Raw genomic sequence first — 13955 nt, forward strand, 5'->3', positions numbered from 1 at the left:
CCCGCCGCACCCTGGGGATTCCGGGGGGCCGGACGACAGAGATTTAATGGGCGCTGGTTACCCCTGAAAACAAAAAATCGTGTTCTTTAATCTCAGTCTAGACATCTCCTATCAGAAACGGGGCGCTTTTTGTTGTTCTTTTATGAAGTCATTTCTACAAGTGGAAAATTAACATAGGCCATGAAGACATTTTTATGAAGTGGGCAAATACCCTGGGAAGAAGGGAGGCTGGAAAGGATTGGGGAGCGGAGCTGCTCCCAGCGTGTGGCTGTGGCCAGAGCAGGTAACGCAGTCACTGAGTCACAGAACGGTTTGGGTTGGAGGGACCTTCCAGATCCCCCGGTGCCACCCCTGCCATGAGCAGGGACATCTTCACCAGCTCAGGGTGCTCAGAGCCCCGTCCAGCCTGGCCTGGGACGTCTCCAGGGATGGTTCATCTACCCCCTCTCTGGCCAACCTGGGCCAGGCTCTCACCACCCTCAGGGCCAACAATTCCTTCCTCATGTCCAGCCTGAATCTCCCTCTTTTAGTTTAAAACCATCACCCCTTGTTCTTCTAAGTCTGTCCCCAGCTGTGACTTCAGCACTTGCACCAAAACAGTAAACTCCGTACTAGTAGTTTTACAATAAAAGGTGGAAGTAGCACTCAGAATTTAGCAATATGAACAGGAGAGTTCAACACTAGCAGCATGAACACCAGCAACACTTCTCACACTCTGCTTTCAGCATTTTACCTCCACTCTTTTTTGTCATGTATTTAGAAGTGAGATTTACTAATTCCTTGTCCCCCATGTCCCCACTGCTATCATCCCTGTGTCTGGGGTTACGGTTTGCTGCCAGTTACTTAAACATGATGTATTCCGAGCACGCTCGGGTAACACTGTTTGTAACAACGGCAGGAGCTGTCAGCACACCAGATTTTTGGCACCGAGAGAGCCAAAGCCACGTTAGCAGCAGTGTTTTCCCAGCGTGTTGGTGTACGCTCAGCGAGGCCGTTGCGCGGTGCAGGTCGGAGCCACACGGGACAACTGCTCTGAGCTGGCAGCTGAACTGGGACCTCAAGGACAACTCGCTCTGCGCAGCGCTGAGCACCAGCACTTCTGCCCCAAATTCGCTGTCCTTCCTACGTGTGACATGGTGACCAATGACAAAAGGGCTAAAACTGCGCCAAAGACACTACTGAAAGTAGGGCATGGTATCTTTTATATTGACCTGTTAACTGTAACTTATCTATGACTTCTCTTAGAAGCTAATTATTTTACACCTTTAAATTAGGGTAATTAGATCAGCAGGAATTGAACTAAACCCAAATGCTGCTAGCCTTGTGAGGATTTTCTGAAATGGGGTTTTATATTCCATCTGCACTTCCTTCACTAAGGGAAGAGAGTGAGTGTCCCCAAAGGAAAGAATGGAAATCTCAATCACTTCCTTTGTTATTAGTCACGTACCACTATCCAGCCTGTATCATGAATTTCCATATAGCCCTTTGCATATAGGGAGTAGGATTATAGGTAAAGAAGCCCTGCAAGGCTCCCTTTCAAACCGAGACAAGATAACTCACCGCAGATCTTTTTCTGCATTGCACTGACACAATCAGCGGAACACAGCCCAGCAGGTCCTGGGGTAATGGTTTGCCAGCAGCTCTCCAGTCTTCTGATTTTCAGACGTCCATTTTCTATAGTTCTCTGGTCCACACTTCGTGCCTATGGCTTGACCTCGCTGGAAATGCTGCTGTTTCTCCCACCTTTACGTCCTCCCATTGCAAGGGCAAACATCACTGTGTTGGTAAGTAGCTGTGTGACAGACACAGTAATCTGTGAAGTTGCTTCTTCCAAGTTCAATGACTGCCCTCATCTCCCTTCCATGGTATTTGCACATAATACACAAGAATCTGCTGTGATGAAGTGTAACAGAAGAATCACTTGATCCTGGCAGAAAGAAGAGACTGTGAGTTTGTTCCAATGGAAAGAAGCTTCACCAATTGATGTTTTAAGGGAGAATGAACACGGAATAGCTGCTTATCTGGCCTTTCTTCCTCTCCAGGTTATCTCTGTTGTACACATCGTCTTCATTTCCAAGCATTCCTGTTGAACCCAAAAGCAGGTGTCTTGCTACAGCTGGTAAAACTTCCACATAGGAGAACCCATTTCCAAGCAGGTTTCGCCTTCCGTAGCTATGTGAAAACTGGAAAAAAGAAATGAGCTGCCCATGTCTAGAAGAGCATCAACCTTGTATTTCACACACATCTGGCAAGAGACAGAGTGAGGCAGCAGAGCCTGCCCAGGGATTTTCGTGACCAAGAACCCATGGTATTTTCCATACAAGAAAGCGTAAGAGAACATTTACGTGAAGAAAAAAAGTGTCTCAGAAAAAATGCTCAACTTTCAATAGCCTTTAAAAAGAGGAGCTACAATGTGACTTTCGACCACACCTCAGAAACCAGTTCAGAACAATGATGCAGTACCTAAGTTGATGTCACTAAAACTCATTAGAAAAATAAATGTGTGGAAAATGTTTCGAAAGCTTAAATAAAGGGAAAGAAGAGAAAAATAGAGAAATATAAAATATAGGAAGATGACTCAGGAACTTCGAACAAAGCAGCAGATCTGACACAAATACTCATTGTGGTCAGTGACAAGTAATTTAACCTCATGTAAAATGAGGATAGTAGCAACCTCTTGGGGCACTGTGAGACTTAATTAGTTGCTATTCGTAGATTAAACAGAAAGTCTGAAGGTGAAAGCACTAAATGGTAAGTATTATTAGATTCTGAAGTATTAACTTCTGTAATTGGGCAACTCCCAACATTACAAAAAAGTGGATCAGTGTCAATTTTTGAAAGAAATTTATTCTTATGGTTCTATCATGTCCAAAAGGTACCCAGACAAGGAATTTTGCTTTTAAAAAGTAATAACTGCTAATACATCTATGTAATACACAATGCAGCTTATCATCTTCCATTCAGAGCTTCTGACTCCTGTCTAAATTTACATTCCACATTCCTTACCAGGAAACATCACGTCACCTTCACCAAACAGCTCCGTGAGCTGCCAGTGCCCAGAGCACCCTGTGAGACGTGCACCGTGCCCAGCACCAGCGCTGCACTCCTTCTGAAAAGCTGACAAGCGCTGATTCTTTAACACAAGATGTTCATTTGTGGGGTTGAACAATTCTTCGCACTGCCTGACGCCTCTGTAGCCAGGGCTGGACTTACCAAGCCAGCCGTACCGGTGGGTTTGGAGCCGATTTCTCTCCTCTTCCAAGGCAGAGAGATATGACCCTTGTAGAAGTTCCAAAGCAACAAGCAAAAGAAAAGAAGAGCAAACCCAGTTCCCAAGAGTTTTAAAAGAAGGTTCTCGCTTTGGCTGTTCACAGGTTTCTGGTTTGCTGCCACATCCAGTAAAGAAGGTTGTTCTGAAGACTGAAAAGATTCAGCTCCTGCTTTGCTATACTTATTCGCTGTTGGGATAACATGTGCTTCCTGTGTCTTTTCTTGGGCATAAAGGGCATAGCGGGCCATAGTGATACGGAATTCCTTCCCTTTGGATTTCTCTACCGACAGACAACCATAGATTCCAGCTGCATCCATTGTCACATTCAATATTGCTATTCCTCCATCATAGAGGAGATATTTAGAGTCCTCAGCCTGAAGTCTCCTCCCGTTAAACGTCCACACTACGCTTGCCAGATTCGACAGGGGAACACATTTAAGATGAACATTGTTTCCAAGAGTAAAGAGACATTTTTTGACGCTATTTTCTGAAATTATGGAGATAATTTTTTTTAAGTAAGAGCACTTGGGGTTTTAGTTGAACTTACAAAACCAAATATGTATTCAAATAAATATAACATTTAATTCACCAGTCTGACAATGGGTATTGAACAGGTAAGGGGTAAAAACAAAGAAATGCTGCCACTAACAGGTCTGGCTACCTGTCAGCGACACCTTGCTGGCCTTATTCCCACTGATGTGTAACAGAATGAATATGTGAAAGTGCTAATCAACATAATTTTAGTTCTATGGTTTTCTATAGGGCACGACTTTCAGCGAGCATTTTGATCGCACAAAGTTAAAACGTGTTATTTCTTAAAACAAACATTTACATACCTACACTATGGCAGCTGGAGGGATCTCCATTTTTCACACTTTGAATTAAATTCCTAAAAAACAAAACAGAACAAAGAGATGAAAACACAGACAAGAAGTTTTCCAGCTTGAGTCATTCAATTTCTAGGAATCCCCCCCGTTTTGAGTTACGGACAATAGGAGTGTGCAGATAAGGCAATCTTTGGACTGCAAACTGGCTGAAGGGAAGAAGCCAGAGAGTCGTGGTCAGTGGGGCGGTGTCCAGTTGAGGCCTGTATCCAGTGCAGAGCCTCAGGGGGCAGTACTGGGGCCGGTATTATTCAATATATTCATCAGTGATTTGGACGAGGGAATAGAGTGACTGTCAGCAGGTTTGCTGATGACACCGAGCTGGGAGGAGTGGTGACACTGGAAGCTGTGCTGCCATCAGAGACCTGGACAGGCTGGAGAGCTGGGCAGGGAAAAATGTAATGAAATAGAACAAGGGCAAGTGTAGAGTCTTGAATCTGGGCAGAACAACCCCAGGTTCCAGTGTAAGTTGGGGAATGACCTATTAGAGTGCAGTGTAGGGGAAAGGGACCTGGGGGTCCTGGGGACAGCAGGGTGACCATGAGCCAGCACTGGGCCCTTGTGGCCAGGAAGCCAATGGGACCTGGGGTGGGTTAGAAGGTGTGTACCTGAAACAACAGCATTTTTACTTACTTGGTATGACCAGTTTGATTTGCCAGTAAAACACATTTGTTTGCGGACTGAGACCAGGCGCAGTACGGATCCCTTGCCAAGACGCAATCCATGCAGGACGCGTAGCGGCCGCACTGCGCGACCGGGAGCTGCACCACTGCAGACAGGGACCCCACGTAGAGCATCCCCTAGAAACGCAGCAAGGAGGTTTTTTACAACAGCGAGAGAGATTTTTCAGCTGTTATTTTCTGATATGGATTGTAAGATTTTCTGGTATTTATTTAAAATATCAGTAAACTAAAAATCCTGTAAGAATAGATGGTGATATGAACAAGAAAAAACTTAGCTTCCCATGCATGCAAAATGACAGAGTTCCTTCTTTAATTTTTTAATGAACGTAAAGGCTTGTTTCAGTTATAGTTTGACCCACACAAATTATTTCTCTACAGAAAAACGATGTTTCGTGCTTCTGTTATTAACAAATACAATAGAAGCAGAATTATTAGCCATTTACGGGTTATTTAAAAGCCAGAAGAATAACAGTGCCTGAGGCAAGGCGCAGCAGCAGCCAGTTGCCATATGGAGGGACAGAAGTTGTACCTTTGCAGAAGACAGCTGGAGCGATCGTACGGGCTCGGGAGACGCAAACAGCTGCAGCGCTTCCACAATGAACATTTCCTCGTCACAATTGAAAGCTTTATGCAAATATCCATCGTCTACATCAAATGAAATGTATTTCTAAAGATAAACTTGTTTAAACATAGCGTAACATCTTAACCTGATAATTCCTGTTGAAATTAGAGATTTAGGAGACATTCCTGGACACAGGGAATTTTTGAAATTCTTCAAAGCAATTCTTATTTTTTCTTCCAATAAAAGAGAAGCAATGATTTTTTTCAGGGGGAAAAAGACCTCAAACAATTCCTGAATTTGCGAATATTACTATGCCAGATCTCCTTTGATATGGAAAGTTCCTAAGGAGAGCCTTTCAAAGTCCAACATACAAAACTTCAAACAGAGCTGATGAACACTTTTACTTTTTTGAAGGCTCTGGAACAAAATACATAAAAATGTAGAGTATCTTTTCCTAAAATAAAAACACTTACCTGTTCCTAGAAACATAACATCGTATGTTTGTTCATCTAGGCCAGTGACTCTGTCTACTACAATCCTGGTGTAGTTTGAACCTCGCTTCAGCAGCACCGGTCGATTCCCGATTGGATTTACAGCATCATCCATTAGAGGGTGATCTCTAACAAACTGCAGGACTTTGTCAGGCAAGTCAGAAGAAGCGTTATACCCGATACTCCGGGCAAAATTATCAATGCACTAGAAACAAAACACAACAAACATGATTACAATTGCTTTTACATTTCACCAAGGTACATAAAAAGGTGTATTTCCTTCTAAACATGCAGTTATTTCTACTTCAAAAGATAAAAATCATGACTCCCCTCACACTTTACGAACTAGCTAATAACCCCACATCTCCTGAGGAGCAGAACTGTAACTTTCATATGATGGAATGAAGAGCAGGGATCTCTTTCCTGATTATAAAACCTACATTTATATTGGTAAAACATGAGCTAAGGATGTGCTATAAAAAAAATTAATCCACAGGCTGTTCTGTAATTAGAACAAGTAAATTAATATTTACAGCACCAGGACGTGGAACTGGCACTTCTCCCCTATATACCATCCACTTAACAGGGGAATGTTCTGCAGTTACTGGTCCTTTGTAGTTTCCTTTGGAGAAGACTTGCTGAATATTTTCCATACTGTATGCACAAACAGCTGATATGTCTAATCTTCCCCTTAGAAGAAAAAACAAAACAACACACAAAATAAGAGCAGGTTTGATTGGCTTCTATACAGAAATATTACCAAATAACCCCATCTCCACAGTGCACACTGCTGTCTCTTTTTCAGGATCACACAAAACATACTGCACACTAAAAATGCTTTTAGGAGCATCTGGATCAGACACTGGTGTGATTTCAGTTCTAAGAGTGAATCCCAAGTCTGTCTCTTTGCCACACCCAAAGGAATACATGTTCTACAAATGCCTGTTTTAGGAGACTTTGAACCCAACCTGCCATTACCAGAAACAAAACTCATCTAAAAGCTCCAGTGGATACAAACTGACAAGAAAATAGGTGGCAGCAGGTTAAGCTGGACAGTGCTGACTGTGCTGCATTCTGAGGCTTGTATAAAACATGAGAATTACCCACTCGGCTACTTTGTCCTTGGTATTTTTTGACATGTAAAGTGTTGATACACTTTGTCTTGTTTTTCTTCATTAGTCTGGGTATTAAGGAAAAGCTGGTTAACCTTAAAACCTGCAGGAATTTGTTTGGAGCTCTGTCTGCATTTTCACAGGACATTAGACAAGGAGCCCATGACAGATACTTATTTTGGAACAGGAGACTAATTCTGCACCTTGAAATGTCAGCTATTTCCTTCAGTGCAATAGAGATCAGAAGAATCCAGGGCTTTGTGTATGTAATTATGTAAATTTATATGTAATTAGTTTTATTGTCCCACCATCCGACTAGAAAAAACATAACTCTTAGAAACCTGGCTTAGGAGAAGCTTTTGGTTAGGCTTTAATTGAAGGTTTTGGCCCAGGAACCAAAACCACCTTGTTTCAGATGATAATGTTCGCTCCGTTGGATCAAGCTGTAAGAAAAACAAATGTGGCCCATTAAAACATGCAGCGTAAGTAGCTGGTAGCTCCTCGTCCTGAGTTAAAGCCAGGAGGCTGAGTTAAACTCAGGTTACTAACGCTGAAGTGGGAACCCTTGCTCCGTTCATTACAAACTTCAGTAGAATATGTGGCTCTCTGTCTCACCATTGCTGGGAAAAAATGCCATAGAACATGCTGTCCTGCCACCTCCTTCTCCGAAGTAAAAAGACGTCCTGAACAATATTGAAATCGAAGTTTAATTCTGGCACGGAACAGGAAAGGCGGGATTTTAAAAATGACGTCCATCTTCTCTGCAATACGCGTTTTCCACCGAGATCGCTCTAAAGGGAGGAATAACAGCAACACTGTAGAATGCATAAGAAATAGATGTAATTTTCACACAATAGCGTTGCTGTGGGGAAAAATACAGTTGGCCTTTCAATACAAATCTGAGTTCAAAGGCAAAGAGAAAAGGTTTAAATGTCAAATGCAACCTGAACAGCTGGTTCTGCTCTAGCAGGAAGGAGGAGAAGCTAGTTCAGAAATACAATGTGTATCACAGAATTCTGTTTGGTTAGCCAGTGTAGATACCATTGTTAATCAACTATGAAACTTCATCTGCAATATGCTGAACAACATCTTTATACTACAAACACTAACTCTGCAGACACGGGCAATTCTGGAGACCAGCAGCTTGTCATAGAATTCAAATTCAACAGCTGTTTCTGTGAAGAACACATAAATTTTATCATCATCTCCGTTTGGATTAGATTCGCTTTCATGCACTATTTCCATGTTGACAAAGCTTGGTTCTGAAACACATAAATACATGAAACATTTTAAGTTTATTAAAAAAATCCCAAACATAAATCACAGAATCCCCGAATGTCAGGGATTGGAAGGGACCTCGAAAGCTCAAAATCAATCTATAACATACTACTATATTCTAGAGATAATTCTTACACCAAATTAAAGTTCAAGAGACTGAAACAGATGAAAAACCTTCTTACCATTTAGCCAGGATGCTTGAAACTCTGTTCTTACAGGATTTCTCATACTGCGAAGTATTATAGGTTCTGTTCCCAAGAAGTTATTTGAAGTAGCCGAATAAAATTCCCCGTCTGTAAAGATTTGGAAGAAACAAAAAAGTAGGCAGTCCTTATTTTTAAAATGCAATGATGTATCGTAAGGAAAAAATTGGGCTGACATGCAAAACCAGAATTAGGATAACAGCATCCAACAGCTTATTTCAGGTTCAGTCTACACATACCCACAAAAACAGATGCGTATTTCAGAGTTGGTTCAAACGGACACTTTCCTCTGCTCTCTTCAGCTTTTCCTCGCAAGCTGATGTTTGCCCCATGGATAACCTATGGCAAACATTTAAATAGGATGAAAACAATAACATTTACTAAGCACTCTTCTGGTCTTTCATACTTTCATAAAAGAATGAGGAAAGTTTCTAATTTTCAACAGGAATATTTTGAGAAAGGTGTTCAAGATGTGCCATACTACTCAAATACCTTCAGTACAACCTCTATTCAAACACAGTTACCATATGATCACAAGCTGGGTGATACGCGTTGGTTCCACAAACATACAGGTCGGAGTCATTTATCTTATGGAGGAAGAGGATGTAGTTCTGGCATCTCATCTAAAATAGAAAATACAAAGAAAATGTACATAGTGTAGGGGGTTGCATCTAAAAATTTCCTGGTGTCTTAGCAGCAAGCAAACCAACCCAACAGATTAAATTCAACTTGCTTTTACTTCTTTATTAAAAAGAAGCCTGATACTGTAGCATTTTCATTTTAGTTAATAAATTAGAGGGGGAAACAGAAGTTCCTACCTCGTCCTTTCCTCTACGAATACACTCCAGTTGTCTTTCCTGTGTAGGGAACCAGTATTCCTGAAAGCCAAAAATACTCGTAAGGTGGTAGGTTGTGTTGTTTTTTTTTTTTCTTTCCCACAAAATTATCACAGAATCCCAGAGTGTCAGGGGTTGAAGGGCCCTGGAAAGCTCATCCAGTGCAATCCCCCATGGAGCAGGAACACCCAGATGAGGTTACACAGGAAGGTGTCCAGGCGGGTTGGAATGTCTGCACAGAAGGAGACTCCACAACCCCCTGGGCAGCCTGGGCCAGGCTCTGACACCCTCACCCCAACAAGTTTCTTCTCAGATTTAAGTGGAACCTCCTGTGTTCCAGTTTGCACCCATTGCCCCTTGTCCTGTCCCTGGTTGTCACCCAGAAGAGCCTGGCTCCATCCTCCTGACACTCCCCCTTTATATACCTGTAAACATGAATGAGTCCCCCCTCAGTGTCCTCTTGTCCAGCTCCAGAGCCCCAGCTCCCTCAGCCTTTCCTCACACGGGAGATGCTCCACTCCCTCCAGCATCTTGGTGGCTGCGCTGGACTCTCTCCAGCAGTTCCCTGTCCTGCTGGAACTGAGGGGCCACAACTGGACACACTATTCCAGGGGAGTTCAAATCCCCCAGCACAAGCAGGGCCTGTGACTGTGCGGCTGCTCTCAGCTGTCTGCAGAGGCCTCATCAACTTCCTCACCCTGATCTGGTGGCCTGTAATAGACGCCCACAACAGTATCACCCTTGCCAGCCTGCCCCTTAACTTTCACCCACAGACTCTCAACTCGCTCCTCATCCGTGCCTGGACACATTCTGTGGTTCTATGATGTTCAAATCAGAAAAACCACAGGCAAAGTACTTTTTTTTTTCAAGGGGCATAAAAAAGCAAAGTCTTTAATTTACCCTGGCTATTTCTCTGGAAATATTATTCAAGTCAAGAGCAAACACCGCATCTCTGCCTCCAACAAACAAGGTGTTGGTTTCTTCACTCACAAGGAGAGTGGTAACATGGGATAATCCTTCTCTCATAAAAGTGGTTATATTTCCAGCTGCAAAACATAGAAGACAAGTGATTTTTAAAATATTTATCACTCGAATCACAGTGTTGTGTACTTTTTGAAAAATCCAGATTGAAAATAAATTGTAACAGGTCAAAAGTAAAAGCTTAAACGCATTTCCACGTTTTCTACATAATATGAAAGTATTTTAATAACTGCATGGGGTTTTTTTTCCCCAATTTATTACATGAAAATAAATTATTGCCTAGAAGCCAGAATCTCCAGCTACAACAATGATTTTTCAGGCATTCCTCACCGTCATTTGGGTGAGCGCATCCGCAACACTGGAGGTGAAACAGCCCATGGCATTCTTTCCATGCCTAGTGAAAAATAAACTCCCAGCCCTGTGCTAGGTTTCCTTCTGCTTGTGAAATTATTACTTTTCACTTACTTTGGTGTTTTACTGTTTTTCTAGGAACGCAGTTCCCCAAAGATGCTTCGGTCCCTCGTATTAATTGCACGACAAGATAAAGGATGACAGCGGTGCTGCCCATTTTCAGACTCCAACTAGAAAGCAGTTCTTCCCAGTTTTAATTCCTCGTCATTAAATAATTACAGGCAGTAATTACTTCATGGTTCGTGAAAACGTCCCACGGAAGGACTCCAAAGTATCTGTGGTCGTCAAATATTTTCTCAAACTTGTCAAAAACTCTTACATTTTTCGTCCAGGTATCGACTTCCAGATGTCCTAAAATTAAAAGCAGTTTAAGTTCACTATAATATTTGGTTACCTTCATGGACAACCATTCCCTTTCACAAGATTTTGGGGCTATTACCTGTACTGATACTAATCAGAACTAGACACCACTCTAACGGCTATTTCAAGCTATTCCTAGCAAACAATGTATTTATTTATCAACTTCGCACCAAATCTGCGATTCTTATTTGCAAGATGCAATGTTTCAGATTTTCTGCACAACATCCAAGTATTATTTCACAAAGAGTAACAACTGAGAACATTTTGCAGCAGTCAGCTATTTTAAGTATCTATGATAAATCATAGCTAAAACTGCTTTATTTACAGTATTTCACCAGGTGTTATATAAAAACGATATATATACATAGCAATTCCAAATCTGGTTTCATAGAGAAGCGAATCTCTGCTCTTTCTGCACTTTCATCTGCAGGCGAACACCAGCAGCTGAGGAAACTGCCCTCGCATAAGCCAAGTGAAATATTGTTTGGGTTACAATACTTCTAAATCAGTAAATCAGGTTGGAAACTCCAGAAAACTAACTAACTTCTGTCAGCCTTTGTGTTGTAACCCGGGGTGTGAGTGCGCAGATCAATGTCGCCCATGCGCCACTTCCCGGGGTGTGAACATGGTATTCGAGACCAAGCTTTTTGCACAGTCTTGTTTTAAACTTTCCCGTGACCGGCTTTGTTCACGGCACCTGGGACAGCAGGTCCTCGCAATAACACGCACCAGGAGTTTGCAGACGTTTTGTGCCGTCGCATCTTTGTTTCAGTGACGACGCTTAATTCTGACCCTGGATCCCCACAGCACGTTGTGCTTTAAGCCCTTCCCTGACCGGCACATGTGGTGCAGCAGAGCTGGCCCAAAGCTGAGGGACAGGTCTGTGATCACTCATGGCCCACAAGCTACACCCCAACCCGACATCACTGAGCCTTGTCACCGCTCAGGCCACACCCCTCACACCCCACAGGGCCCCCTCAGCCGAGGCGGCCGCTCCTGAGGGGACGCACCCGCCCCATTCCCCTCAGCCCACACACCCCAAAATGGCGCCGCCTCCCTCAGCGCGGAGGAGCGACCGTTGGCACCACGCAGTCACGTGACGCCGCCCGCCACGTGGCGCCGCCCGGCGGGACACGTGGCCCCGGGACCGGCGGGAGCGACCGGAGACAAACCGGGATCAACCGGGATCGACCCGGGACAGACCGGGATCGACCCGGGACAGGGCAGCCCCGGCCCCCCCTCCCCCCCGCCGGGAGCCTCCCGGAGGAAGGACCCGGCAGCACCAGAGACAGGCGGGAGGGGGGCGCTGGGAAGCGGAGGCACCGACCGCACCCGGGGCGGGTACTGGGCTGGGAATGAGGGGAAATCGGGACAAAAACGTGGTCCGGGCCTCACGGTAAAGCCTGGCCTGGCGGTAAAGCCTGGCCTGGCGTTTGGCGCCTTGCTCCGTGACCATGGTGTATGGAAGCTGCTGCTCAGCAGAAGCATTTGGTGGTGGTGTCTGTGTCAAGCTATTGTATTTAGTATTTATATACATTTTTGTATTTTTATATATCATATGTATTTCTACTATCATATTTTACTATATATGTTTTGATATAGTATTTCTAGCATTTTTTGAGCTACAGGAACGCACATAAATTCCATGTGTGCATGGATGAGAACCGATCTGCATCCTCTTCGGCACCTAATTCCCAGTCAAATGATCTTCCCGTGCTCGGGGAACACAGCACAGGAACTCTGCAGAACTCCCTGGGCCAGCCGTCCTCCCGCGGACACGGGGAAACGACCCCAGCAAGCGCCAAGGCATCGAATAAACCCCGAACCTACGGGTCCTCTCCTCACGTTTGCGTTGTGTGACTTAACGAGCTCTCAAAATTCCCGTTTCCCACCCAACAACGGCTCCCGTTTCTGAAATAGGCCTTGTAAACTGTTCCAAGATCGAATTTTTGTTAACCCCGTGAATCAATCTGCAATGAACTTCTGCCGAACAGGCAGCTGTTTTAAAAATTAATTGCTTTGTATTTGCTGCTTTGCTATCGATTTATTACCTAGCGGCAGGATAACGAATGATGATTTCCCTTTCAAAGCAAAGTCTTGCCTAGGAAATAACCTTCTAACGACAATCAGGCACAAAGAGCTGAAGAGAACACACCGTGTGCTGGCGCTTTCTTGAACAGCAGTAACTTTATTGCCCACAGATAACGCAAACATTTTCCACAACTTGCTGCAATTCAGCAAGTTACCTACTTAACACGGTTCACAAAAACTCTATTTCAGAAGCACCCTATTGTTCTTTGAGCATCTTCTCATTTAAGGTGTTTATTATTGCTCAGATCTACAGTCTGGTTGTGATTGGCCACTCAGTCACGAGATATGCAGAGTTAAGGATGATACAGGACTTCCAGGAATTCTTTTTTAATTAGAAAATGTACCTGCTTGTAGGATAGAAAACAACCCAAAGGAGCAATATCTGGATTTCTGAGGCCAGACTCTCTTTGGGCACAAAACCAGGATTAACTTTAAAGCAGAATGGAGTATCAATAGAATAAAATACTGTACATGGATTTGGAGCAATCCCATCTCGGCGCAGATTACGCGTTCACGCTAAGGATGCTGTAGTGTCTTCAAAAGAAAATAAATGGAAAAATAAATAGGAAAAATGTCACTGGTATTAGACCAAAGAAAAGCTCTGAAGGAAAAAAGAAAAAAGGAAACCATCACTATTAGTTTTGTTAAACGACTCCAAAGAGTGTATTAGTGACTGTGGTTCTCTTACCCAAGATGGGGATCTCATTTCTCTCCAACGAGAGCAAATGCCCTTTATTCTAGAACCAGGTCCTTACGTGTTAAAGGAGGAGAAAGGTGTAACCAGGGCTTGGC

General features: G+C 43.6%; 1 protein-coding gene across 1 annotated transcript; it reads right to left on the reverse strand.

Annotated features, from left to right (window-relative positions):
• Nucleotides 1-75: 75 nt before the first annotated feature.
• Nucleotides 76-12130, reverse strand: LOC110360895 (semaphorin-4E-like). The gene is made up of 15 exons (XM_065042505.1): nt 11770-12130; nt 10767-11063; nt 10221-10366; nt 9303-9362; nt 9009-9107; nt 8724-8823; nt 8464-8574; nt 8114-8265; nt 7619-7794; nt 6425-6581; nt 5874-6096; nt 5368-5483; nt 4789-4955; nt 4108-4160; nt 76-3758 (listed from the first exon to the last, which is right to left on the reverse strand). The coding sequence occupies exons 2-15, from the start codon at nt 10867-10869 to the stop codon at nt 3136-3138; spliced, it is 2286 nt and encodes a 761-aa protein (XP_064898577.1). The 5' UTR covers nt 10870-11063; nt 11770-12130; the 3' UTR covers nt 76-3135.
• Between the last annotated feature and the right edge of the window lie 1825 nt (nt 12131-13955).

Source organism: Columba livia, chromosome 27, assembly GCF_036013475.1.
Source record: "Columba livia isolate bColLiv1 breed racing homer chromosome 27, bColLiv1.pat.W.v2, whole genome shotgun sequence".
In the NCBI taxonomy this organism is placed as follows: domain Eukaryota; kingdom Metazoa; phylum Chordata; class Aves; order Columbiformes; family Columbidae; genus Columba; species Columba livia.